The sequence below is a fragment of the Coenobita brevimanus genome, chromosome 6, assembly GCF_032717465.1.
Source record: "Coenobita brevimanus isolate Jiangsu-jjx chromosome 6, ASM3271746v2, whole genome shotgun sequence".
NCBI lineage: Eukaryota > Metazoa > Arthropoda > Malacostraca > Decapoda > Coenobitidae > Coenobita > Coenobita brevimanus.
In genome coordinates this window covers 53,225,552-53,252,500 of record NC_136959.1, presented here as the reverse complement: position 1 = coordinate 53,252,500, position 26,949 = coordinate 53,225,552, and the positions used below count along the sequence as shown (strand labels likewise).

The 26,949-nt window shown below is 39.3% G+C and overlaps 1 protein-coding gene across 1 annotated transcript in view; it reads right to left on the bottom strand.

Annotated features, from left to right (window-relative positions):
- The window catches only part of LOC145399708 (glutamyl aminopeptidase-like), a 254,613-nt gene that overhangs the window by 138,927 nt on the left and 88,737 nt on the right, over positions 1-26,949 (bottom strand). Inside the window, exons 7-8 of the mRNA XM_080272257.1 lie at positions 26,645-26,815; positions 5,910-6,007 (exon numbers count right to left, since the gene is read on the bottom strand). Coding sequence (XP_080128383.1) covers positions 5,910-6,007; positions 26,645-26,815 — 269 coding nt within the window. The remainder of the gene's footprint in view (positions 1-5,909; positions 6,008-26,644; positions 26,816-26,949) is intronic.

Sequence of the window (26,949 nt, the reverse complement as noted above, 5' to 3'; positions counted from 1 at the left end):
AGAAAAAAAAAAGGTCAGGCGTGCAAGACGAGTCTTTTCACATCTGTAAGAAAAAGAAATTAATTTTAAAACTCTGAAAAAATGGTCCTGAGGCCAGCCACAGGAGCACACAAATTTCTGAACTCACGGCCATTGAGGGGGGCTAACATATGTTTTACTTTAAGCAGTAGATGCACCTTACCAAATCAGTTCTACCTGATAGTCTGTTATATTTTTCTGAATATTTCTGGGTTGGTAAATAGATTTTTTTGTTAAATCTGTTTCCGCATTGTTTTTGGCTGTTCTGCTGTGACAACTCGTTTGATTTTTTAACTTAATGGCAGAAGGGACTGTTCTAACCTAAGTGTTTACCTAAACCTGGCCTAACCTAGCATAACTGTACCAAATAATTTAACCTAACCTAAACTCCAGTTGGGAAATAGGGAAATGAAATCCAACTCTGAGTATGCTGAGTTTCTCCCACTGCGCTGGAAACAATCATAGGTACGGCAGGAATGTGATGATAATAACAGGGAAAAAATTTTTCAACAGGAAAAAGCAATTTACCAAACTGGAAATAGTCAGAAAAATACAGAAACAAGCTGCAGGAATATGACTTGAATTGGTAATGTCTTTCTGCTCCTTAAAGTGTACATTTACTGGTAAATAAATCAGTCTAACAGTGCCTGTGTTTTGTTTCCACCAGATTAAACGTGATTTTGGACTATTCAGGCACCCCTTCACACCATATAGCCTAGATAATTGTGCTATCTCTCTATGAAGGGCACATCGGTTCACATAAATAAATGTTTTGTCATATTGCGCCATTCTTTGCATAGGTGCGCGACCCAGACTGGTTGAGGTTGCCAACTAGGCCTAAGTCTTTCCTCCACATGGGAAATTGTGGCTCACTTTTCCCTCAGTGGCAACCCTCGCAGCCTCCCGCCACTAGTCCCCCCTGCTAGCCCCACCACCAGGCCCCTCACACACTCAGTCCTCCTTCCTCAACTGACCATCAGTAAAATGGGAAGTTTATGTATTTGTTTGCTATTTGTAGAATGCCCAACTATTCTGTAAGACTGGATTGAAATTGTTAGAAATTCATTTATGGTCAAAATATACCTGTGTGGGGGTTACAGACCTCCCACCAGGTAACAGAAGGGCAGGGTTTAATCAGCTAAGCACTGCCAAGCCTGACGAATATGTACAGCCATGAGAAAAATTTTGATTTCACAACCAGGTGGTCTATGGCTGGTGTTACGTATACTATTCCTGCCACAGCTACAGTATATGAATTACACATAATCTATTTTTGTTACAGTCCTATAAATTACATATGACAGTATTAGAAATCAGAATACACTGTTGTCTGGGACGAAAAAAGAAATATGGAAGAGTGCTCAATGCTGGGAGAAAACTGTCGGTTAACTTTTCTTCAAGACTGTAGATACTGTACTGTAAACAAGCACTGCCAAGCTGCTCTTTCTCCCATCCTCATATGCACACAGCCACCTAGTCCACTGCTCCACTGACTGCTAAACACATATCTATATAACGCTATATCTTCTGTCAGGACTTTAGTGAAATATGTAAGGGTGGGTGTGTGATTTAAGTATGACATGTTCGGTGGCACCGCAATGCCGAACTGGCTGGCTTCTGTCTCTGACTGGCTCCCTTGCTCATTTACCTGATAGTTTCACTGACCAGTACAAAGACTGAAGTAACAATGACTACAACCAATGACCATGTATTAAGACACATCCTTGCAGTTCTGTGGAGAAAATGTGAATACATGCATATTCTCAATACAACTCACTGACCTGACAATTTCACTGACTATCACAGTCACAGCACTACCAATGACCATGCACATTTACACAACCTCACATTATTGTGTTGAGAACGTGCATACCTGTATATGCACATTCCCTACATATCCTTTACACAATTCCTGGTGAAACCAGGAAAGTGCTTGCCATTTGGGATAGGTGATGCATGGTACAATGATGCAATCTGTGCCACCGCTAGCCTGCTAGGCACAGATGGCATGCATCTGCATGGAATCACTGTTCTCAGTCACCTCAAAAATAACAGGTTTATTTATGTTATTAACTCGAAAATGTGTATAAGTTTTTATCGATCGTTCTCTCAAATAATCATATACTCAACCACTGCATACCAGGGCGTGACTGCATAAGTAAAAATACCGTACATTCAGTTGCAGTGACCCCTACAGATACCAAACAATCTGCATGGATTGTTTACTCTGTCATTGGTGTTATTTATCATGCCCCTGATTCACAGTGATCAAAGATGCTAACAAGATTTAGAATAAATCTCTTAATTTGCTCCAAAAGGAATGCACAAAGAGTACTGGTGCCTACAATTATGAATGATTTTAAAGCTCTGGTATGCATAAGTGAAAATTCAAGACAGTCAGTATGGAAATGGGACCATCAAGGAATGTGTCTGGGTTGAGTACAATGGATTGGATAAAAAGTGAAATTCATGAAAGGTGCAGGTTAATGACGTCTACTGATATAAGGGCAGATGAGTGTGTGCTTAGACCGTATGTCAGTATTGAGAGAATGGATGGAAGGGAGGTGAAGGAGGATATAAGTGAGCCAGTTTGAAGATGGTGTGAGGTATAGTAGTCGAAAAAGGTGGATTTATAGGGTAGCAGATGAGAAAGCGAGAAAGTAAGGCATGGAAGTTCAGGTAGCTAAGGAAATGACAAAGGATCGAGATTGATTCATGAGGTACAGTATGTACCGAGAAGCACAAGACAATTCTGACACCCTCTTTTTAACTTGGCAATGAAGTGAATGATTACATCCAGCAGGTGCATATGAAGTGCATCTGTAAAGAAATTCTATATATATATATATTTTTTATATAAATAACACAGAAACTACTGCTTGTGATATGTAGCCAGGATTTCAAAGGCTTGAATGACGTTAGAAATGACTGTGTGGTCCTACTGACTGGGAACTCTACTGAGTCTAATTCTATGCTCTTTCCATCTTATTTCTGGATACTACTGGCTCCAAATTTACACTACTGACTCCAAATTTAAGCAAATATTACTTTTAAGATGATGATGTGATAATGATGACTGATGACTGATGATGACTGATGACTGACAAAGATGACAACAACAATTATGATGATGGTGGTCATATTATAGTGACCATAACATGAGAATTTTGCCCTGTAGCAGTGCTTTTCGCTGCACAATAATTCAGTAATGGTACACCTGTACAGTCACTCTAGGAAGAAGTGATGGCAGAGTATCCAGAAGATTTTGGTCAGCAATAATGTATGTACTCTTCCTTATATCTTTAACCCCTTAAACGCGGATCGTCTTGTTTGCGACGCTCGGCAAAAAGGACATAACGGCGGATCGTCGCATTTGCGATTCTAGTAAATTTTGAATAACCGCGGGCAAGCAGGCTCCAGCTGGTATTGTCTATCAGTACCACCACCCTTTAGCTACAATTAGCATACTTTACCTTTGTACTACTGACCTCAGTTGTTGCCAAGTATCGCGTTCCCCCCCCCCCCACGGCCCGGCCAGCCTGGCTGTGATACATGGCAGCGCTCTGAGTGCTCAGAACTGTAAATCTGCGCTCTCCTCTCACAAGCAGTTTATGCTAATAGGAAACGCTTGTTTCCCCAGTTGTAACACTAGCTTTTTTTCTCACGGTTTGCCCCTGTTTAGCGTCAGTTTACTGCAGGCTTTCAAAGTGACATTATGGCGAGTTCTAGCTCTTCCGAGTCAGTGCAAGTGGCCAACAGGAACGAGAATAAAGTGGCGGGCGTAAGGCAGAATAAAAAGCGCGCCGGGGTGATCTTTTGGGAAGTAATATGATTGAAAATAATGTAGTATACATGTTTTTAGCCGTGAAAATGGAAATGTTTGTTGAGTGACAGGAAGACCGCCGCCGCGGTGCATGTCGGCCGTACGCTCCGTTGATTTTAGCCTTATTTTCAGTGCTTATTGTACAAATACGGATTCCAAACTACCTTTACATTGTAGTATAAAGTTTACTGTGACAGAATGAGGCTGTGGTAGAGGGGAAACCGGGTTGCTGGAGGTGTGAAAGTGAAGATTTGGTTACCCAACTTTGCAAGTCTCCACAAGTCCTTGGGTAGTCCACGAAGGCTCAACACCTGTCTCTGGAGAAAGCTGAATGTAAGTACTATCTGCCATACCAAGTATAATGTTCTAGGGTTAATCTCTGATTTTTGGCTAATATTTTCCTACAGGTACTCAGACCGCAATACAACCCCGCCACTCAGGGGAGGTCAACTGTTCACGGCCGCGTTTAAGGGGTTAAGATATGAAACCTATTTTGTTAAACAGTAACAGAAAACAATAAATAAATGCCAAAATACTGGGGCATTTCAAAATTGTAGGAAATAATTCATTAGTAATAATAATTGGAAATCCTAAACAGAAATAAATGAAATTTCAAAGCTATTGCTCAGGAACAGTCAGGAATAATTTGTGGAAATCTAGCAAGGTAACATGCAGTAATTTTTACTAGCATAAGAATGAAAGGAAAGGAGATTCAATAAACAATTCAAATCAGTCATTACTATTTATAAAATAATTTCCTTTAGAAAACTAGTGAATAATTTCAAATCTTTATTTCCACTTCTTTTGTCTCCATGGACGACGACAGAAAGCGGGAAGGCAGCGTAAGTTAGCATGCTGTTTTAGCTGGCTTATCGACTAACACTAATGGAGACAACTGTTACTCAGATACAAGATGTCATCATAATGCATTTGGCCAGTTTTCCATTTTAAAAAGCTCTGGAAGACTTAGTATTAGCCAGAGAACTATCAGTGAATGAAATGCAAAGAAAGAACTGCCAAACTTATGTCATGGCCTAGTATCCTCACTGCATGAACAACTGGCAAGAGTAATAAAATGCAGAGGTTCATAAACAACTCACTGAGTTCAAAACTTCCAAATCAGAATTTTCTGTTAAGCAGGACATAGAAGCTGATATAATGATATTACAGATTAAATGATGTGGCAAAATTATGTGCTTTTGCATTGCAAGAGTTTGTAAACCCATGTTTTGGTCCTTTTCACTGCACAATGTACAAGAAAAAGGTAAAATCTGTCATACCTCCTTACAACTGAAAATAATTTTTCACCAAAAGGAAATAAATAAGCTAATTACAATGATTAGAGCCAAGGGAAAGACAAGGACTAAAAGGCAGAATGGTCTAGCTGCTACCTTGGGCAGTGTATCTCTTCCAAGAACAATTGCAATGTTGTGGCATCCTTACTGTTGCAATATCATCATCATAGATTTGAACAGCAAGTAGTATATTGCAGACACAAAAATTTTCTTCAACTGGCATTCAAAACTAGACCATGTGTATTTGAAATCCTGGGAAGTAATCCATCAGGAACACAGGGGTACATTGTGCACCACATGTGGAGTAATACATTACGCATTCAAACTGGAAAAACGTATCTTTGTTAACTTCGGATGTCACTGCCTTACGTTATTCATTTTACATAGTTCTTAGCATGATATACTGAGTATTTTATTCAATATGATGTAACAATGGTACAGAATTTTTACCATTTTTTCACTAAGATTTCACAGAATACCTGACCATGCAGAGTGACTGAAGCAATCTATAACTCAGCCATCACTTCTTGGGGTGACTGTACAATTTCATCAAAGTAAAATTAACTAACCACTAAGTACTGTACTGTCAACATTAACTACAGTAACAACTAAAATATATTACACAACAAATTACTGACTGAGCCAGAGATATATTTACTAAAATTTCGGCAATACTCCATATATTGAACAGTACATAATTACAGTAAGTCCTGATGTAGATAATGAAGCAACTCAAGTTTACAACACCAACAGATGAGGTCTAAGGCACTGACCATGTCCCAGTCAGGTTCCACACTAGCCACGCCTTTATACTCCACAAAGCTGGCAAACCCTTCATTGAGCCACAAGTCATTCCACCAAGACAACGTTACTAAAAAAGAAAAAATATATATAAGTTCAATGAACTTCAGCTCCAGAGTACAGTACAAGTACCCAAACTTACAAAGAATAAATAAAGGTTTCACTTTCAGCACACATATACATGTAGTTCTGAAAAAGCAAACGTACTTTAAACAGCTACAGTATTTCATGAGCTTAAAAATACTGTAAAACTAAGCTCAACTAATGCCCACTAAAGCCTATTTAAACTGATCTGCAAAGAGATGAGCCTTAAGCTTTTGCAAGCTGGCAGCTGACTGGCTGTCCCAGTGCATTCATTATTAATAACGCATTTTAAATTATTTTTATTATACTGTATGGGTTCAGTAACTGATTGATGATAAGACTGCCCAAACAAAATATCATATATAGTTATCTGCATAGATTAACTTAAAAATAGGGCCTTACTAGGTTTATCAGATGGCCTAGATATATGTGAAATTTTGAATTCCCAGAACAAATCAAAACTCGTTCAGGTAAAGTTTTACGAGTAGCTTGATTTTTGTTTTCTTCATGTTTGGGCAAATCATGGTAAATTATGTCATTACTGTGATAGTCTGTAAAGAATAACCTAGCAAAATATCAGAACTGTGATGAAATATAAAGCATTCCCTGAATTCTGATGAATGATAGACGGTTGGGAGAGGGTAGGCCGCTCATGGGATGTCCCACCGGACTAAGCAAATGAATATTTAGATATGCTTGGGAGAATTTTACTGTCACATCAGTCTGCACTATGCTTTCTACTTTCGTATCATCAGTAAGTTTTCTATCTTTTTAGTTTCAAATATCTTGTTACAACTTACAACAAAGCTGTGACAAGGCATGGGGGGCGGGATACTTAAAAGTGACAGTGACATATAACTTCCTCACCCATGTTCACCAGTCATTTTTCACTGGAATTCTGATGTTTTACCAGATTAGATTTTACAAAATGTCACAGTCTGGGGCATATTTAGGATCTCGAAACATTGGGGGCTTAGCCGAGCCCAGAAATCTTTAGATTTTCACCAGATAATTTTAATTTACAGTAAAATGAATATAAGATGTGACACAGTGCTGTGCTCTACCAAAAGGCTCCAGTCATGTGCTTAGGCTAACTTTTGCAACATGAAATAAAAATAAAATGAGTACAATCTGAGTTGTGACAAAATTGTGTTAACTCTGTGTCTTGTCCATCTGATGCTCTTCTCTTCACCTCTCCAGAAGCTTTTTTGGTGTCTCATCTGCCTGTCACACTCCTCATCTCCCCTGCTTTCTCCTTATGTTCTCTCCTCCTCTCTCCTGTCCTGCTCATAAAATGGATGCAATCAGCATGAGCCATGCAACATCTAACCAAATCTCTCATTTTTTGATGTGATGATTAGATCATAAACACATGCTATTTATCAACTGAATTTATACATACAGTAGAATTAAGATATTCAATGTTTTTTTCTGGGGAGGATCAGGGTGTGGCGTCTTGATTTTAGTTGGGTGAATGTGTCAATCACTTTGTCATAATCAAGGCTTCCAACCAACTCTATCTATATTGACAACACTGTCAGATCATTGAGCCTCTCCTGGCCCATGGTGCATCTAAGCCAAGAATGCAGTCGTCAAAGAGCACTAAATGATCACTCACAACTACAGCTACTGACCGGGATGGTAAGGGCCACCTGTAAGATCGTCTTCAGTGATGGGAACATCATGTGATCAAGGAGCCTGAACACACTCAGAGTGTCTGGGATGGTTTCAGAACCCTCCCTGCTCAAAAAGCTTTTCGCCACCATGACCTCTTCTGGGATTAGTTGGATATTGTATTGCGAGGCTAGTTTCTCTAGGAACTGCATGCACAGGAAGGTTTCAGAGGCTGGGAGATGGTTGGATGCCAATCCTGATTTCTCTCTCAACAATAGAAAAATGATTCTCCAGCTCACTGGTCATTCGACTGATGCAAGGGTTGAAAAATTTCTGCTTGAGATGTTCTTAATCATTAAGCAGGTCTGATTTGGAACCACAGGACACCTCCACAACAAAGTCATCCATCTTCTGTTTCCTTCTCGGACCAAGAGAAGACTCCTGGATGATGTTCTCACATGCTGCTTTGTCATGGCATAGATCTCTTCAGCTAAACATGCAGTTCGCTGGCTAAGCAAGGTGTCATGGACTGCACTTTTGTAGTGCACTGCCTGTGCCAAGTCGACAGTTTCTTTCTAAAGAACCTTGTACGGTGATGCCAAGCAACTTTTTGAACACAACCAACAGGTCGACCACAGGGAGTTTGGATAATTTTGAATGCAGACCTAGCGCTGTTGGTGTTCTGATCTTCTGGAGAGATTTCATGACAGCAGGGAAATTCTTCAGAAGTGCATTAACAGAGGACAACTGACATGACCAACAGGCGTTTGATATTTGTACAAGCTCTCTCTGCTCAATGTGGAGCTCTTTCTGAACGGAAGCAAACTGGTCATGGTTGACTGTAGACACACTGAAAAATGAGTAGAGGTTTTCAAGCAGACAAAAAAAAATCACTGGCTTCAGGCATGGCCTTGCAGGTGTGGCATGGGTTTAGGTCATGTGCATAGCAGTGCACATAGACAGCCTCTGGATGTTTTTCCCAGAAACAACCTTGCACCCCTTGAATAAATTCTCTCATCGCTGCTGCACCGTCATATGTTTAGGCGACAATTTTCAGGTCAGCAATGTTGTTGGACAAAAGAACCTGCTCGACTGTATTTGTGATCGCTTCTTCACCACAGCCCTCCAGTTTCTTCATGCAAAGGAAACTTTCTTTGATCTTACCTTCTGGTGGAACATAATGCACACATACAGTGTGCTGTTCTGTGTGCCCATCCTTGGCTTCGTATGCCATTTCCGCAAACATCTTTGATTCCTTTACTTCTTGAAAAATCTGTGCCATAACCACTGTGGAGCAACATCTGATTAATTCATTTTGAGAATAAGACGAGAAGTATATACAATTGGCAGGAGCTTTGCATCTCTGCAAGAAAGGGTCGAACTTTTGCAGCAGCTGCATACATTCAAGGAAGTTCCCTTGGTTGGGGTTGTCATCCGTTTCACTGAGGCCACGAAAAGAAATGCCCTGTTTGGCTAGAAAGACAGTAACAGAAATACTGCGGCATAAATACTCACTTCTTTCACTGATCTCAGTTACACTAGCAGTTTGTAGCTGCTCAGCTACATCCCCATGAACTTTGCTCACTTTATGGCTCATCCATGCCATCATGGAGGCCTTGTGTAATGAAGCCTTCTCATGGTCCCTAAACGAATCCAGAGCCCTCTTCCAGTTGCTGTAGCCAGTACAGGCTAGAACATCTTTCCTTTGCCTACATGGCTAATTGCTGACTAGTCTGCAGCAGAAGCAGAAAGTGGAATTTTGGCTGACTGAATGCTCTAGCCAGTTATAAGTGTCGTACCAGCTCCTCTGAAAGGACCTCTTCGGAAGTCCAAGTAATTTGGAAGGAAACTGGATATCATTTACTTGCTTTGGACCTGTGTCTGGGTTTCCTAAATCTGTCTCATTAGAGCCCTCTCCTTTTTGTCCCTCGTCTCTCCTCCCTGGCTCATCAGTGAAGCAGAAGTAAACAACAGGTTTTAGGCTTTTACTTTTATCTACCCACAACAAAACTCACAACAACTCTATCAACTGTTTCATTTGCTCTACAGTATGATTTACCTAGTTAACATTTTTTTTCCTTTTATTTTTACATATTTTACTAATCACTCTCCTTTACACTGCATTTTTGTCCCACACTAGTCTACATTTGATTTATTTCACATCTGTTAGGCCATGTGTCTATTTTAATCAACACTTGTCTTTTATGCCATTCATTTATATCCCTTTTATTCTCCTACGGTATATGAAATGTTCTGAGCTAAACTTAAGTTATTAAATGTGACGTGCTGTACAAATAAACTGTTTATTGTACACACACACACACACACACACACACACACACACACACACACACACACACACAGATTTGGAGAAGGCCTTCGACAAGGTACCTTATAAGAGACTAATGTGGAAAGTAGAGCATATAGGAGGACTGAAGGGGAACCTCCTGGAATGGATGAGAGACTTTTTGAGAGACAGACAAATGAGGACAGTAATAAAGGATAGGATGTCTGGATGGAGGGAAGTAACAAGTGGAGTCCCACAGGGCTCGGTGTTGGCGCCAGTAATGTTCCTGATTTATGTAAATGATATGGTAGATGGAGTGAACAGTTATGCAAGTCTGTTTGCTGATGATGCACAGATCTTGAGGAAGGTAGAGGTTGAGGGGGATTGTAAAATGCTGCAGGAGGATCTGGATAGGATACACGATTGAAGCTGGATGTGGGAAATGAAATTTAATGCAAAGAAATGTAAAATATTGGAAATGAGTAAAAGTACCAAGAGGCCATAATTGAATTATTTGATGGGTAATGAACCAATTACAAAAGCACGAGAAGAGAAAGATTTGAGAGTGCTGGTCCAGGACAGTTTGTCACCTGAAAAACACATTAACAGGGCAGTTAGAGTGACGTATAAACTCCTGACTAATATAAGAGTAGCTTTTCATTATATGGATGAGGAGATAATGAAAAAATTGATAGTGGCCATGATTCGCCCCAGGTTAGAATATCCGGCAGTAGTGTGGTCCCCACACAAAAAGAAAGATATAAACAAGATTGAGAGAATACAAAGAACAGCAACCAGAATGGTCCCCAGTCTCGCAGATCTGTCGTATAAAGGGAGGCTGGAAATGCTGGATTTGCCTTCCCTAGAAGAAAGGAGAAAGAGAGGAGACATGATTGCAGTGTTCAAGACCATGGTGGGAGTATATAAAATTGACAAAGAAGATCTGTTTTTATGGGATAAGAGAGTAACAAGAGATGAAATGAAACTGAAGAAACCAAGCTACTTGAAGGATATCAAGAAATATAGTTTTCGTTATAGACGTATAGACCTGTGGAATAGCCTGGACAAAGAGATCGTCCAGTCTAAAAACTTAAATGAGTTTAAAGCTAAATTCGATTTATTGAGAAAAAGAGACGGGACCCGACAAGCGTAGCTCATTTCCTGTATATCACAATTAGGTAAATACAATTAGGTAAATACACACACAGGAGGTGCCAGAGAGGCAACACATACAATACATCGCTCTGCGCTGGCCAACCTTGGCCACAACTGGCCATACCGAAATAGTATCTTTATATGAGTCAAGCTCTGTACTAGGTTAAACTAAATGGTGTTCTAATATAAAAGAGGAAGTTGAAGTTGAAGTGTTGTTTAAATAACAGAATATAGCAAATTAGTGCAGGAATGTGCTGAGCAAGCTCATCAGATGTTTAGTCTGCTGCGTGCACCAAGGAATGCATACTTGTAAGTAGAATTTTCTATCTCTTGGTACCACAAGATGACCACCATCTTTAGTAAAGTAAAATGGGAAAGTGTTAAGGAAATGGACAGAGGTAGAAAACACGATGATGATTTCTACCAGGAACTGGTTGAAATGGAGACGTACAACAAGCTAGTAGAATGGGTACACAATTAGAGAAGGCATTTCAGAGTGAAATGGATGAAATTAAGAAGCAATTGCACATGCGGAAGGAGGAAAATAAAAAATTAATAAAGGAAGTAAACTAGAAAGACACAACAATAGATGAGCTGTCAGTTGAGGTGGGATCACTTAGAAGGAAGATTAGTGAAATGGCAAGCACAGCTGTCAACCATGAAAGTATTATGGAAGAGTTCAGAAATGATACAAAGACAATTAGGCAAGCAAGCATTCTTGACAGATCAGAGCAGTGATATTGAGGAGAAGATAAACCAGGTGAATGAAGCAATGCAAAGCTACAAATATGATGTGGAAACTACACAAGCTGAAATGGTGAAAGTAAAGAAAGACTTAGAAATAAGAGTCATAGAAAAAAGCGTTAAAAAGGAAATGAAAACATTAATCCAAAACAATCCAAAATTGGTCAAAGATTCAGCAGATATCAACAAACCTACAGTAATCACTGGTATAGATGAGGAAAAAATAAAAAAACAAGATTTCAAGAGACAAAAAGGAGATGGCAAGTGTGATGAGCATACTGAATGAAGTATCAGAGGAAATCTGTAATAAAGACACAGAGGAACACAAAAGGCTAGGGAAATATGACAGAAATAAGTCAAGGTCTCTGAAAGTAACCTTCCAGACTGTAATCACTGTGGTGGAGATACTAAAAAATGCAAACAAACTTATGGAAAAAGAGGAATTCAAAAACATATGGATAAAAAGATGCCTAAGTCAAGAGCAATTAGGATTACTAAAACAGAAGAGGGAGGAGGCAAAAACAGAGAATGAGGGAAGATCTGAGGAAGAGAAGAATACATTTTTATTACAAAGTAATTGGATCAGAGGAAGAGAAGAATACATTTTTATTACAAAGTAATTGGATTGCAGTTATGAAGGTGGTACATAACAAGAAGGGAATAAAAAGGACGGTAGTAGACCCAAGTCATGACAAGTATATGAACAATATGATTAAGTTGATGTACTCAAATGTAGATGGAATGGTATCTAAATTATCAGAGACGAATGATTATATCAAAGAAAATGAACCACATATCATTTGCCTAACTGAAACAAAATTAACACCAAGGATATCAAATGATACCCTAAACCTAAAGGAATACAATATATGGAGAAGAGATAGGAGCTTAAAAAAGGGAGGAGGAATTATAATATTAACAAAGAAAAATCTACAACACAAAGAAATGGAACTAGATAGACCCTCACAAGCAGAACTGATTGCAGTAGAGATTAATACATCCAAAGGGAAAGTAACTGCGGCAAATTTATACATGCCACCCAGATCAAACACTTGGGAAAGAGGCGAATATGAAGACCTGGCAGAGAATACAATTTAGAGTTTAAGAGCATTACTACATAGAATGGAAGAGAAATCTGAAAGAATTATATTAACTGGAGATTTTAATCCATCCATCCATTCATCATCCAATCCTACACTGCCCCATGAGGAGCGTAGCAGCCCGGGGCTAGGCAGTTGGTACCGACATTTAAGATGAGAGTGACCAGCCTCACTCATCCCTGAGTGGTATTACATGAGCAATCAACCCCAACCATCCCTTGGATATAAACCTTCACTGGCTCAATCCGATTGGAGCGCAATAATTACCCACTAAAACCACCAGGCGCCAAAATCTGGTTATACGGTTACCACCCAGCGTAATAAATGCTTTCCTGGTGTACAGGAAACCATTTGGCTTGTCACTCAGTGTAGAGTCACCCACAGGCTGAAGGAAGAGGAAAGAATGAAGGAAAGAAAGACAGAGGAGGGAGTGTAAAGTCACCCGTAGGCAGAAGGACAAGGAAAGAATGAAGGAAAGAAAGACAGAAGAGAATGAGGAAAGAAGGATACAAATATAAACTGGAATATTCTAGACATAAAATGCCAGGAAAGCTATTGGGATCAAAAGTTCCTGGATCTTGTGCAGGAGTTTTTCCTAACACAACATGTAATGGAAAACACCAGAAAAAGAGGACTTGATGTACCATCAGTACTATAATTACCAGGCAAGAAAATTATATTGACAATATAATGAATCATCCTCCATTCGGCAAAAGTGACCATGAAGAATTAAATTGCAACTTCAAGATTGCATATGACATAGTTAACAGCAATGAAAGTTACAAAATGAGCCTGAACTACAAAAAAACGCAACTATCATGACCTAAAGAAGTATTTCTTAGAAACAGATTGGGAAAAAGAGCTTAGAGGACAAGATTTAAACATTATATAAGGAAAATTCTGTGAACTTTATGAAACAGGAGTCTGAAATTACATCCCATAGCACAAAGAAGCAGAAATGAAAATAAAGAAATAGTTTAATAAAGAATGTAAAAAATCAAAAGAAAAAAAGAGACTGTTGTGGAATAGATACAGAAGACATAATAGTGAGAGGGCATATAATAACTGTAAACAGGCAAGAAACAATTATACAAGAAAAAGGAGAGCAGCCCAAAGACAGTTTGAGGATGACATTATAAATAAAAGTAGTGATCAACTGAAGCTGTTTTACAGCTACATCAGAAGCAAAACCAAAGTAAGAGATAAAATACAATCCATTATGGATGAGAGGATCATCTACACACAAGAGAAAGATATTTATGAAACACTAAGTAAAAAATGTCAAATAAGTTTTTAGAAGAAAATAATTTTGAGAAGGAAGATTAGGAATATGCATGCCCACACATATTACCAGATATACAATTACCAGAAAAAGAAATACAGGAGGAATTAAATAAATCAGACAAAGGAAAAGCAAATGGTCCTGATGAAATTTCATGTTGGGTGCTACATAAATGTGCAAAGGAGTTAAGTAGACCAATATCTTTAATATTCAAGGAATCCTTGGGTCAAGGTAAACTACCTGATAATTGGAAGGAAGCAAACACTGTTCTCCTATTCAAGAAAGGGAACAGACAAAATCCTCTCAACTACCAACCAGTGTCACTAACCAGTGTTGTAAGATACTGGAAAAGCTGATAAGTTCGGGTAAACCATCTAGAAGAACACAGTATGATAACAGAAAGGCGGTTTGGTTTTAGAAAGGATAATCATGTGTTACTAATCTATTAGGCTACCATGACAGAGTTGCAGAAACATTACAGAAAATAGAAGAGTGGGTGGACAATATCTATCAAGTTTTCAAGAAAGCATCTGACAGAGTACTGCACTAAAGACTTTTATGGAAACTGTACATCAAGGAGGAATCAAAGGCAACCTGAACTGTTGGATGCAGGCATTTCTCAGAAAAAGGGAAATGAGAACAGTACTATGGGGGAAATTACTCATCATGGAAGGAAGTGACTAGCGGAGTTTCACAGGGCTCACTGCTGGCACCAATTATGTTTTTAGTGTATATAAATGATACAGACAGTAACACTGAAAATGAAAGCTATCTAAATATGATTGCTGATGATGCAAAAATACAAAGGAAACTTACTAACACAGACTCTTGTAAAGAGCTACCAGAAGAATTATACTTCATGAATGGAGTAATAAATGACAAATGGAATTCAATGTGGACAAGTGTCATGTAATCAAGTTTGGAAGATGTAGAAAAACACCAGAATGGGATTATAGGTTAGGAAGTAAAACCCTACACATATCAGAAACAGAGAAGGACCTAGGAGTGAATATCAGTAACAGACTATCTCCAGCTGACCACATCAGTGAGAAGGTATGGAACATGTATACACTGTTTGTAAATATGAGAACAGCATTCACATACATAAATGAAGACATGCTGAGAAAGATAATAACAACATTTATCAGACCAACCCTGGAGTATGCATCAGTGGCATGGAATCCTCATCTCAAGAAATGCATAGATAAGACTGAAAAAATTCAAAGGGCCACTACAAGATGGGTACCAAGCTTAAGGGATCTAAGCTATGAAGACTAGAAAAAATGAATCTGCCAACACTACAGGAAAGAAGGAGATGAGGAGACATGATTATGCTATATAAATGCATATTAGGGAAGGAGAAAATAGACATAAATGAGTATATAGCCTATAGGAATGTGTCAGCAAGAGGACACTGCAAAAAACTGCATAAAAAGAGAGGTGATAAAGATGTAAGGAAATTTAGTTCCCCAAATAGGGCAACTGATCAGTGGAATGCACTACCGAATGAAATAGTGTGTGTGCCAAAACAATTCATAAATTTAAGAATATGTGTGATAAAAATGGTTTAACACACGGAACAGTACGAGCTTGACTCATTCCTGTAAAGATACAATAATGTAAGAACAATTAGGTAAGAACACACACACACACACACACACACACACACACACACACACACACACACACACACATACACACACAGGTGATTTTTCATTATTAAAAGGTAAAGAAATAATAAGTTTAAATAAGACTGGTTCAAACAACAAAGAACCACAATGCGTTGAGTCAGCTGGGTTTGTTTATACTACAGCAACACGGGGAAAGCGTGCATACTCTGTAAGTACATACTCTGTTCATTTAGTATTACAAAATGGATACATACTTCAGTAAAACAAATTTGGAAAAGAAAAGGGATAAAAGTAAAAAGCAAAATGATGATTTCTACCAAGAACTGGTTGAAGTGGAGACTCACAATAGACTGGTTGAATGTGTACACAAACTAGAAATGCTTTCAAAAATGAAATTGATGAAATAAAGAAGCAAATGCACTTGCAAAAGGAAGAGATAGAAAAACTAGGAAGGGAGGCCAAAAAGAAAGACACAACCACCAGTGAACTAACAGTGGAACTGAATACGCTTAGGAAGAAAGTGAGTGAAATGGGAAGTACAGTAGTCAATCACGAGAGTGTTATGGAAGAGTTAAAAAATGACACAGAGACACTTAGACAAGCAAGCAGTCTTATGGACCAGAGCAGTGATATTGAGGAGAAGATAATACAGGTGAATGAAGCTGTGCAAAGCTACAAAAATGATGTAGAAACCACGTATGCTGAAATGGTGAAAGTAAAGAAAGACTTAGAAACAAGGGTGGAGGAAAAAAGCATTAAAAAGGAAGTGAAAAGAATAATCCAAAACAATCCAAAGTTAGTCAGAGATTCAGTAGAAATAAATAAATCAATAGTAATCACTGGTATAGAAGAGGAAGAAATTAAAAACAAGATCACTAGAGACAAAAAGGAGATGGCAAATGTAATGAGCTTACTGAAAGAAGTATCAGAGGAAATCTGTAGTAAAGACATAGAGGAACACAAAAGGTTAGGGAAATACGAGAAAAGCAAGACAAGACCTCTAAAGGTGACTTTCCAGAGTGTAAACACTGTGGAAGAGATACTAAAAAATGCAAAGAATCTTATGGAAAAAGAGGAGTTCAAAAATGTATGGATAAAAAGATGCCTAACACAAGAGGAACTGGAATTACTGAAAGAGAAAAGGGAGGAAGCAAAAACAAAAAATGAGGGAAGATCAGAAGAGGACAAGAAGAAATTTTTTTACAAAGTAATAGGATTGCAGGTACGAAAGTGGTACACAAACAGGATGGAAGAAAAAGAAGGAAGTTAGTAGAACCATGTCATGACAAGTATATAAACAAGATGATAAAGTTGATGTACTCAAATGTGGATGGAATGGTATCTCAATTACTAGAGATGAATGATTATGTCAGAGAAAATGAACCACAAATAATATGCCTAACTGAGACAAAATTAACACCAAGGATATCCAATGACATACTAAACTTAGAGGAATACAATATATGGAGAAGAGACAGAAATTTAAAAAAAGGAGGAGGAATTATAATATTAACTAAGAAAAATCTAAAGGTCAAGGAAATAAACCTAGATATACCATCACAAGTAGAACTGATTGCAGTAGAGATCGACACATCTGAAGGTAAAGTACAGTAATCCCTCTAATATCCGAACGCCCAATATACAAACATCCCCACTAACCGGACATAATCCTCCTGGGATCCATTATTCCCAAAATGTGCCAAAAACCGCAAAAAATTCAAAAAAAATCTGACTTTTTTCCCTCCCATAATTTGAAATTCCCGCCTGGTGCCAAACAGCTGTTACACCATGGTCCCTTCACCCCTTCCTTCCTCCCCCTCCCCTGTCAGGTTGCCATTTGGTATTTTTCATTACCAAGTGTGGGCCAATTTGGTAATGAAAAATTCGTTTGGTAATGCATTAGAATAATGCATTACCAAATGGATTTTTCACATGTATGAGGATACACAGGATGGAGATGGTGGATTGTTTGCTCTCTCTGATTAATCTGCTACCCTACATAGTGTGAAAATAATCAACATGGTGTTAGTTATAAGGAGAGTGATTACATGTATTTCCACTTGTATATATAATTAGTGAAGAATATATGCTAGCTTTAAGAATTTGGTAATGAAAAGTTATATTTGACAATGAAAGTTGAGGAGATTGGTAATGTGGCTGTTGCGATCTGGCAAATCTGTTACTCCACCAACATCAACAGTCACAGCTTAACTCCGATGGAGAGCAGATACTCATAACAGTGCAAGCCACAGGTGCTTGTTTTTTGTGAATAAACAGTGAATAAACTGCAATACCTTGCCACTAGAACACACGGGAATTTACAGTGTTGTGCAGTGTTAAGAAATTAGAATTTAGAGTGCAGAGGATTAACTGTGGACTGCAAACTGGCGGTTCAAACCAGTCCAAGAGCAAGGGACTTGTAAGTACCCAGAATGTTTAATATTGTATAAACTCACCTCTAAAACCTCATTTTATGGTTCTTTTGCATTTATTTCAGTCTTTTATGTCCCTTATTGGTGTGATTTGGGTCTTAAATAGGTGCAATGCATGTCCAGAGGGAGTTGTATAGGTGTTTTTCAGAGATAGGGTCAATAAGTACAAGTCCATAAGCTGGGGCCCAATATCCGGACAGGACCACTATCCGGACCTGCTTATGGCTCTATTGATCCGGATATTGGAGGGGTTACTGTAATTGTAGCCAATTTGTATATGCCACCCAGATCAAACACATGGGAAAGAGACAAATATGAGGACCTGGCAGAGAGTACAATTCAGAGTATAAGATCCTTGCTACATAAAATGGAAGAGAAATCGGAAAGAATTATACTAACAGGGGACTTCAATACAAATATAAATTGGAATACTCTAGATATAAATAGCCAAGAAAGCTGTTGGGACCAAAAGCTCCTGGATCTCGTACAAGAGTTTTTCTTAACGCAACATGTGAGGGAAACCACTAGAAAAAGAGGACTTGATGTACCTTCAGTGCTAGATCTAATATTTACTAGGCAAGAAAATGACATTGACAGTTTAATATATCACCCTCCACTCGGCAAAAGCGATCATCTATCTATCTATCTATCTATAGCCCGACGCCCTAATCCCGCAAAGGGTGGCTGCAGACAAATCGCCTCCAAGTCACTCTGTCACCCACCATTTGACTCCCCTCCCCCCAACTCACCCCCCCCTCGCTCATATACCTCTCAACTCCATCCCTCCACCTCATCCTCAGTCTACCCCTCCCTCTCCCTCCCTCCACCTCACCTACATACACCCTCTTGGTCAGTCTTTCATTCTCCATTCTCTCCACATGTCCAAACCACCTCAGTGTATTTCTCCTAATCTTTTCAACCACATCCACATCTACCCCACAACGTTCCTTCACTTCTTCATTCGTCAACCTGTCCCTCCACGTCACTCCACATGCTCCTCTCAAGTAACTCATTTCCACTGCTCTCACTCTTGACTTGTTCCCCTCTTGTAAGGTCCACGCCTCGCTTCCATACGTCAGGGTAGAGATCATGCAGTACTAAATTATAACTTCAGGATAGCATATGACATAGTAAACAGCAATGACAAGTTACAAAAAGAGCCTAAACTATAAAAAGGGAAATTATCAAGACCTAAAGAAGTATTTCTTAGAAGTTGATTGGGAAAATGAGCTTAGAGGACAAGATTTAAATGCTGTATATAAAAAATTTTGTGAATTTTATGAAATAGGAGTCCAGAAGTACATCCCACAGCACAAAGAAGCAGATAAGAAAATACAGAAATGGTTCAATACAGAATGTAAAAAATCAAAAGAAAGAAGAGATTTGTTGTGGAATAGATACAGAAGACACAATAGTGAAAGGGCGTATAATAATTACAAACAGGCAAGAAACGACTATACAAGAATAAGGAGGGAAGCCCAAAAACAGTTTGAGGAGGATATAATAAATAAAAGTAGTGATCAACCAAAGCTGTTTTACAGCTATATCAGAAGCAAAACCAAAGTAAAAGATATAATACAATCCATTACGGACAAGGGAATCACTTATACACAAGAGAAAGACATTTGTGATGAACTAAATAAGAATTTCCAATTAGTTTTTACAGAAGAAAAAAATTTTGAGAGGGACTATGTGGAACAAGCATGTCCACACATACTACCAGATATACAAATAGCAGAAAAAGTGATACAGGAGGAGTTAAGTAGATTAGACAGAGGAAAAGCAAGTGGTCCTGATGAAATTTCATGTTGGGTGTTACGAGAATGTGCAAAGGAGTTAAGTAAACCATTATTTTTAATTTTCAAGAAATCCTTGAGTCAAGGGAAACTACCTGATATTTGGAAAAAAGCAAATATAGTCCCCTTATTCAAGAAAGGAAATAGACAAAATCCTCTCAACTACCGACCAGTATCACTGACCAGTGTTGTAAGCAAGGTATTAGAAAAACTTATAAGAAAAGCTTGGGTAAATCATCTAGAACACAGTATGATAACAGAAAGACAGTTTGGTTTCAGAAAAGAAAAATCATGTGTTACTAATCTGTTGAGCTACTATGACAGAGTAACAAACACAATACAGGAAAGGGAAGGATGGGTGGACAGTATCTATTTAGATTACAAGAAAGCTTTTGACACAGTACCACACCAAAGACTTTTATGGAAGCTGTGCCATCAAGGAGGAATTCGAGGCAAACTGTTTTGTTGGATGCAAGACTTTCTCATAAAAAGAGAAATGAGGACAGTACTAAGAGGAAACTACTCATCATGGAAAGAAGTGACTAGTGGAGTACCACAGGGTTCGGTGCTGGCACCAATCATGTTTTTAGTGTACATAAATGATATAAACAGTAACACTGGAAATGAGAGCTATCTGAGTATGTTTGCAGATGATGCAAAAATACAAAGGAGAATTACTAGCACAGACTCTTGTAGGGAGCTACAAGAAGAATTAAATAAACTTCATGAATGGAGTAGTACATGGCAAATGGAATTCAATGTGGACAAGTGTCATGTAATCAAGTTTGGTAAAAGTGGAAAAAGACCTGATTGGGATTATAAGTTAGGAAATAAAACCCTATACACATCAGAAAGAGAGAAAGACCTAGGTGTGATTATCAATAACAGACTATCTCCGGCTGACCACATCAGCGAGAAGGTACGGAACATGTATACACTGCTTGCAAATATGAGAATAGCATTCACATACATAAATGAAGACATGCTAAGAAGGATAATAACATCATTCATTAGACCAACCCTGGAATATGCATCAATAGTCTGGAGTCCTCATCTCAAAAAGCATATAGACAAGATTGAAAAAGTTCAAAGGGCCGCTAAAAGATGGATACCAAGCTTAAGGGACCTAAGCTACGAAGAAAGACTAAATAAACTGAATCTACCAACACTACAGGAGAGAAGGAAAAGAGGTGACATGATAATGCTATATAAGTGCATATCAGGAAAGGAGAAAACAGACATAAATAATTACTTAACATATGGAGAAGCATCAGCAAGAGGACACTGCAAAAAAATGCATAAGAAGAGAGGTGATAAAGACGTAAGGAAATTCAGTTTCCCAAACAGAGCAATTGATCAATGGAATGCACTACCAAATGAAACAGTGTGTGCCAAAACAATTCACAAATTTAAGGATATGTACGATAAATATGGTCTAAGACACGGGACAGTACGAGCTTGACTCATTCCTATAAAGATACAATTAGGTAAGAACAATTAGGTAAGAACACACACACACACACACACACACACACACACACACACACACACACACACACACACACACACACACACACAACCGCAGTGTTCAGGGCCATGAAGGGAGGACATAAAATTGATAAAAATTATCTGTTTGTATGGGATGGGAGATCAACAAGAGGACACGGAATGAAACTGAAAAAGCCAAGTTGTTTGAAGGATATCAAGAAATACAGCTTTCCATATAGATGCACAGACTTGTGGAACAGCCTGGACAAAGAGATCGTCCAGTATTAAAACTTAAACGAGTTCAAAGCAAAATTTTACTCAATGAGAAAAAGAGACGGGACACCACAAGTGTAGCTCATTTCCTGTATATCACAACTAGGTATGTAGACTGTAGCACCAGTCAAGCAAGGCAGTACTCCCAAGGTGGATGGAAAGCTGATGACAGGGAAAGCTGGAGCTCCCGTTTCATCAGCCCTCGGGACTAGTTCCTGATCATCCCCCTTTGCTGTACCTTTTCAGTGTTTCAGTAACACAGAGAGTAGGCCAGCAAGCTCTCCAATACATGTTTCTCTAACTGTCAACACCAAACTATATGCACAGTACACACTACACTTCCTTTTCAAAATTAAAAAGGAAAAATGGCATTAGTAAATCAGAACTTGGAGTCCCCAGGGGAGGGGGACCATACATTCCCCCAGCATCCGCCCCTTTCCCGGTGACGACTCAGAGAGATGCCTGGAACCACTGTCTGACTCACTTCTTTATTTCTGTAACATTCGCAGCCTTTCCTCTATTTTTCTCTCTCTCGAACACCACCTCTCCTCATCTAAACCTCACCTTCTTTTTTTGACAGAGACTCAGCTGTTTGAGGCAACTGACAGCAAACCCTTTTCTGTTTCCTCCTACTTTCTCTATACTCATTTCAAAGCCAAAGGTGGCTGTTGTGTATACGTACACAATGATTTATCATGCTCTCGTGTTCCTGAACTCGATTCTCCTGAATTCTCTACGCTATGGCTTCGGTTTTCTTGTCATTCTCTGACTAAATATATCTGTGTTGTTTACTTATCCCTTAATTCTACTGACTATGAAAAATTCTTCGACTATCTTACTTCCACGATGGAACACATTCTATCCACATCTCCTTTCTCTGAAATCTCCATTCTACGAGATTTCAACGTTCACCACCACCTTCGGCTCTCCTTTCACTGATCCACCTGGTGAACAAGCCTACATCTTTTCTATCCTTAATGACATAGAGCAGCTTGTACAGCACCTTACCTGTATCCCTGACCACCTTGGAGAGAGCTCCAACATACCTGACCTCTTCCTTACAACTAATCCTTTTGCTTACACTGTTAATCTTTTCCTCTCCGTTGGGCTCCTCCAATCACAATCTTATTACCTTAATCTGTCCTATCGCTCCAGTATGGCTTGTGGACCCTCCAAAGAAACGTCATCTGTGGCACTTTGGAGCTGCTGATAGGGAGGTCCTCAGGCTGCACTTCTTTGATTTTCCATGGAATGATTATTGCTTCTATGGCCGGGAGCCACCTGAGTGTGCCTTGCGCATAACGGAGGTTATTCTCTCGGGCATGGAAGCATACATTCCCTTCTCATATCCTTTGACTAATGCAAGAAAGCCTTGGTTTAATCACACTTGTTCTAATGCTGACCGCAACAAGAAGAGGGTCTATAAAAGGTATCAGTGCCAACCCACCCCTGAATCACATCTTGTTTATGTGTCTGCCCGGAATCGTGCAAAGTCTGTTCTTCGCTCTGCTAAAAATAATTTCATCTGTACTAAATGCTCTCAACTCTCCAACTCGAATCCTTCCCGCTTCTTCTGGCAGCTTGCCAAAAACCTTTCTAAAAACTTTACCTCATTATCCTTCCTTCCTCTTTTCTGTTCTGATGACTCTGTAGCCATTTCTTCCACTTATAAAGCAGATCTCTTCGCTCAGACTTTCTCCTCCAATTCCACCTAAGACGATTCTGGTGCTATTCCTCCATCACTTCCCCCCCTCTGACTTCCTCATGGCTGACATTTCTTCAGCTGATGTATTAACTGCCATCACTGGTCTCAATACTAACAAGGCATATGGACCTGACTGAGTCCCTCCTGTTGTTCTCAAGAACTGTGCTTCAGTGCCTACACCCTGCTTAGGTAAATTCTTTCACCTTTGTCTGTCAACTTGTACCTTTTCTTCTTGCTGGAAGTTTGCTCTCATTCTGCCAGTCCCAAAGAAGGTTGACCATTCCCAACCCTCTAACTATCATCCAAATGCTTTAACATCCTGTGTCTCAAAAGTTTTCGAGTCAATTCTTAATAGTAAAATTTTAAAGCATCTTTCCTATCACAACCTTCTTTCTGATCGTCAGTATGGGTTCCGTCAAGGATGCTCCACTGGCGATCTTCTCACCTACCTTTCAGACTCTTGATCCTCCTCCTTTCGGGACTTTGGCAAAAGCTTTGCCATTGAACTTGAAATCTCAAAGGCTTTTGATTGAGTCTGGCATAAATCTTTAATTTCCAAACTGCCCTCTTATGGTTTCTATCCTTCTATCTGTGCCTTCATAAGCTTCCTTTTCTGGTCGTTCTATAGCTGCTACTGTGGACGGCCATCGGTCTTCTCCTAGACCTATCAACAGTGGAATTCCTCAGGGCTCTGTCTTATCACCAACTCTCTTCCTTTTATTCATCAATGATCTTCTATGCTGTACATCTAACCCTATCCACTCGTACGCTGATGATTCCATCCTTCACCTTTCCATTCGGTTCCCGCAACATTCATCTCAGGAGTTACTTCAACAAACAAGGGATGAGGCTATGGCACAGCTTATGTCTGACTTGGCTCATATCTCTGACTGGGGTAAAAATAATCTTGTTGTTTTTAATGCATCAGAAACTCAGTTTTTACACCTATCAACCCGACACAATCTTCCACAGGAGTACCCACTAATGTTTAATAATATCCAGCTCAATCCTGCATCATCCTTGAACATGTTTGGGGTTTCATTCACTTGGGACATATCTTGGCAAGATCATATTGCATCTCCTGTAAAATCTGCTTCCAAGAGATTAGGTGTGATAAGCTGACTCTGTACCTTCTTTACCCCTGCACAGTTGTTGACTTTATACAAGGGTTTTATTTGCCCCTGTGTAGAGTACAACTCTCATGTGTGGGGAGGCTCCCCACATACAGCTCTTCTCAATACGGTGGTCAAAGGCTTTTCATCTCATCAACTCTCCTCCTCTTACTAGCTCCCTTCAACCTCTGTCTCTTCGCCGCACTGATGCATCTTTAACTCTTTTCTACTGCTGCTTTAATGGTCACTGTTCCTTTGAACTGTCTGCTTGCATCCCTCCACCCTTACGACATGTGCGTAGCACCCGTCTAGTAACAAACTCTCCATCCCTTTTCTGTCCAACTCTCTAATGCAAGAGTTAACTGTTACTCCCAGTCCTTCATTTATGCAACAGGTCAACTCTGGAACTGTCTCTCTATGTCTGTATTACCTACTTCCTATGATCTCCAGTTTTTCAAAAACAGTGTGTCCAGACATCTCGAAATGAACGGATCTTGAATTTGGCTCTCTTTTGTGTTTTGTTTTTCTTGGAAGGAATGGTTTGTGGGCTCCTGGCTTTTGGTTCCTTCTTTCTTGCATATAAAAAAAAAAATACACACACATACACATTAACTAACTAACTAACTAGTAATCTTTGAATGGCACTGTTGGCACTCTAATGTGTATGGGGAAATCATAAAAAACACACTCAAATAATGGGTCAAATTTCTTCTTCTAAATAACTGAAAGGAGCACTGACTGAGTAGACTAGGAAAATGAAGCAATATACTTTGTAAATAATATTAATATTACAATATCACTGTGAGTACAGGCTAGCTAGACCAGTGGTTCTGAAACTGGTGTGCCTTGGAATTTTTCTTATTTGATGATTTGTTTACACAGCTATAATGAAAAGTATGCCTTAATACTTGGTGTGCCTCATGTGACAAAAACATCTGAGAACCACCGAGCTAGACTGGCTACTGGCTAGCCGGCTAAAGAGCCCTCTGCTTCACCAACCTGAGCTTGTAGACAGTGTAGAGGCAACAGCAATCTCCCGTCATGACTCATCTGCTGCTACACCAACAGCAGGAAGTAACTCTTCCTCCGCCTCCTCTAGCCTTGCAGGCTGCACGTCACTGCCTTGGTCTCCATTCTTTTTGAAAAAGCTTCTTATATCCACAGCCTCAGGTCTTGTTAGCTACCACCAGATGTCAACAAGCCCTGTAACCTGTGTGCTCTGCTCTATCTCTCTCTCTCTCTCTCTCTTGCTCACACATGTGTACGTGTGCTGGCACCACTGCGTGACTGATGGCTGACCAGCAAGTGGCCATGAATATGTGATAGGAATGAACGTGAACCAGACAGGATCAAACCGAATGTTTTCCATATGAGATCTGTCAATTCTAGTACTAACAACAAGAATCAAAATTTTGTGCTGGCCCCGGCCAGGGCTGTTCTTATTTTTGTACAAAAAGAAAAAAAAAAAACTATTTGAGATCTGGGGCTATTCATAAAACATTTTGGGCTATAGCCCCCATGCTCAGGCCTAACTATGCCAATGGTCACAGTAATGACCTAATTTACCTTGATTTGACTAAACGGAGGGCAAAAATCAAGCTATTTGTAAAAATTTTACATGGATGTGTTTTGTTTTGTCCCTAGAATTCAAAATTTCACACGTATCGAGGCCATGTGATAAACTTTGTAAGGCCCCATTTTTAAGTTAATGCCCTGAGGGATTATGGCATCTGGCTATAGACAGATAGAGATAGATGGAAAGATGTATATAATATTGTATCTGGGAAATCTTACCATCAAACGATTATTGAAACCCACATAATAAAAACAATTTTAAATGCATCATTAATAATGAATGCACTCGGACAACCAATCAGCTGCCAGCTTTCAAAACGTTAAGGCTCGTCTCTTCTCAGATCATTTTAAACAGACTATAGAAGGACATGTATAAATGAGTTCAAAATCTTACAATATAGCTACCAGGTAGATAATTACAGTACCTACCTAAATTGCCAAACCACTGATGAGCCAGTTCATGAGAGACCACGGAGGCAACACGTTGTTTATTGGCATCAGAGCTGGTGTTGGCATTGTAGAATATGGAGGTTTCTCGGAAGGTGATAATACCCCAGTGTTCAGTTGCACCCGATGAATAGTCAGGGATAGCTGCCATATCTGAGAAAACAGGTATTAAGCAAAATAAGTCATTAAAGAGGCATACCTATAGCTGACACAAGAGACAGTTCCCAACAGACCCAGACTTTGCATCCTTCACTTACAACCAGACGAAGCACATCATTAGCAACCTT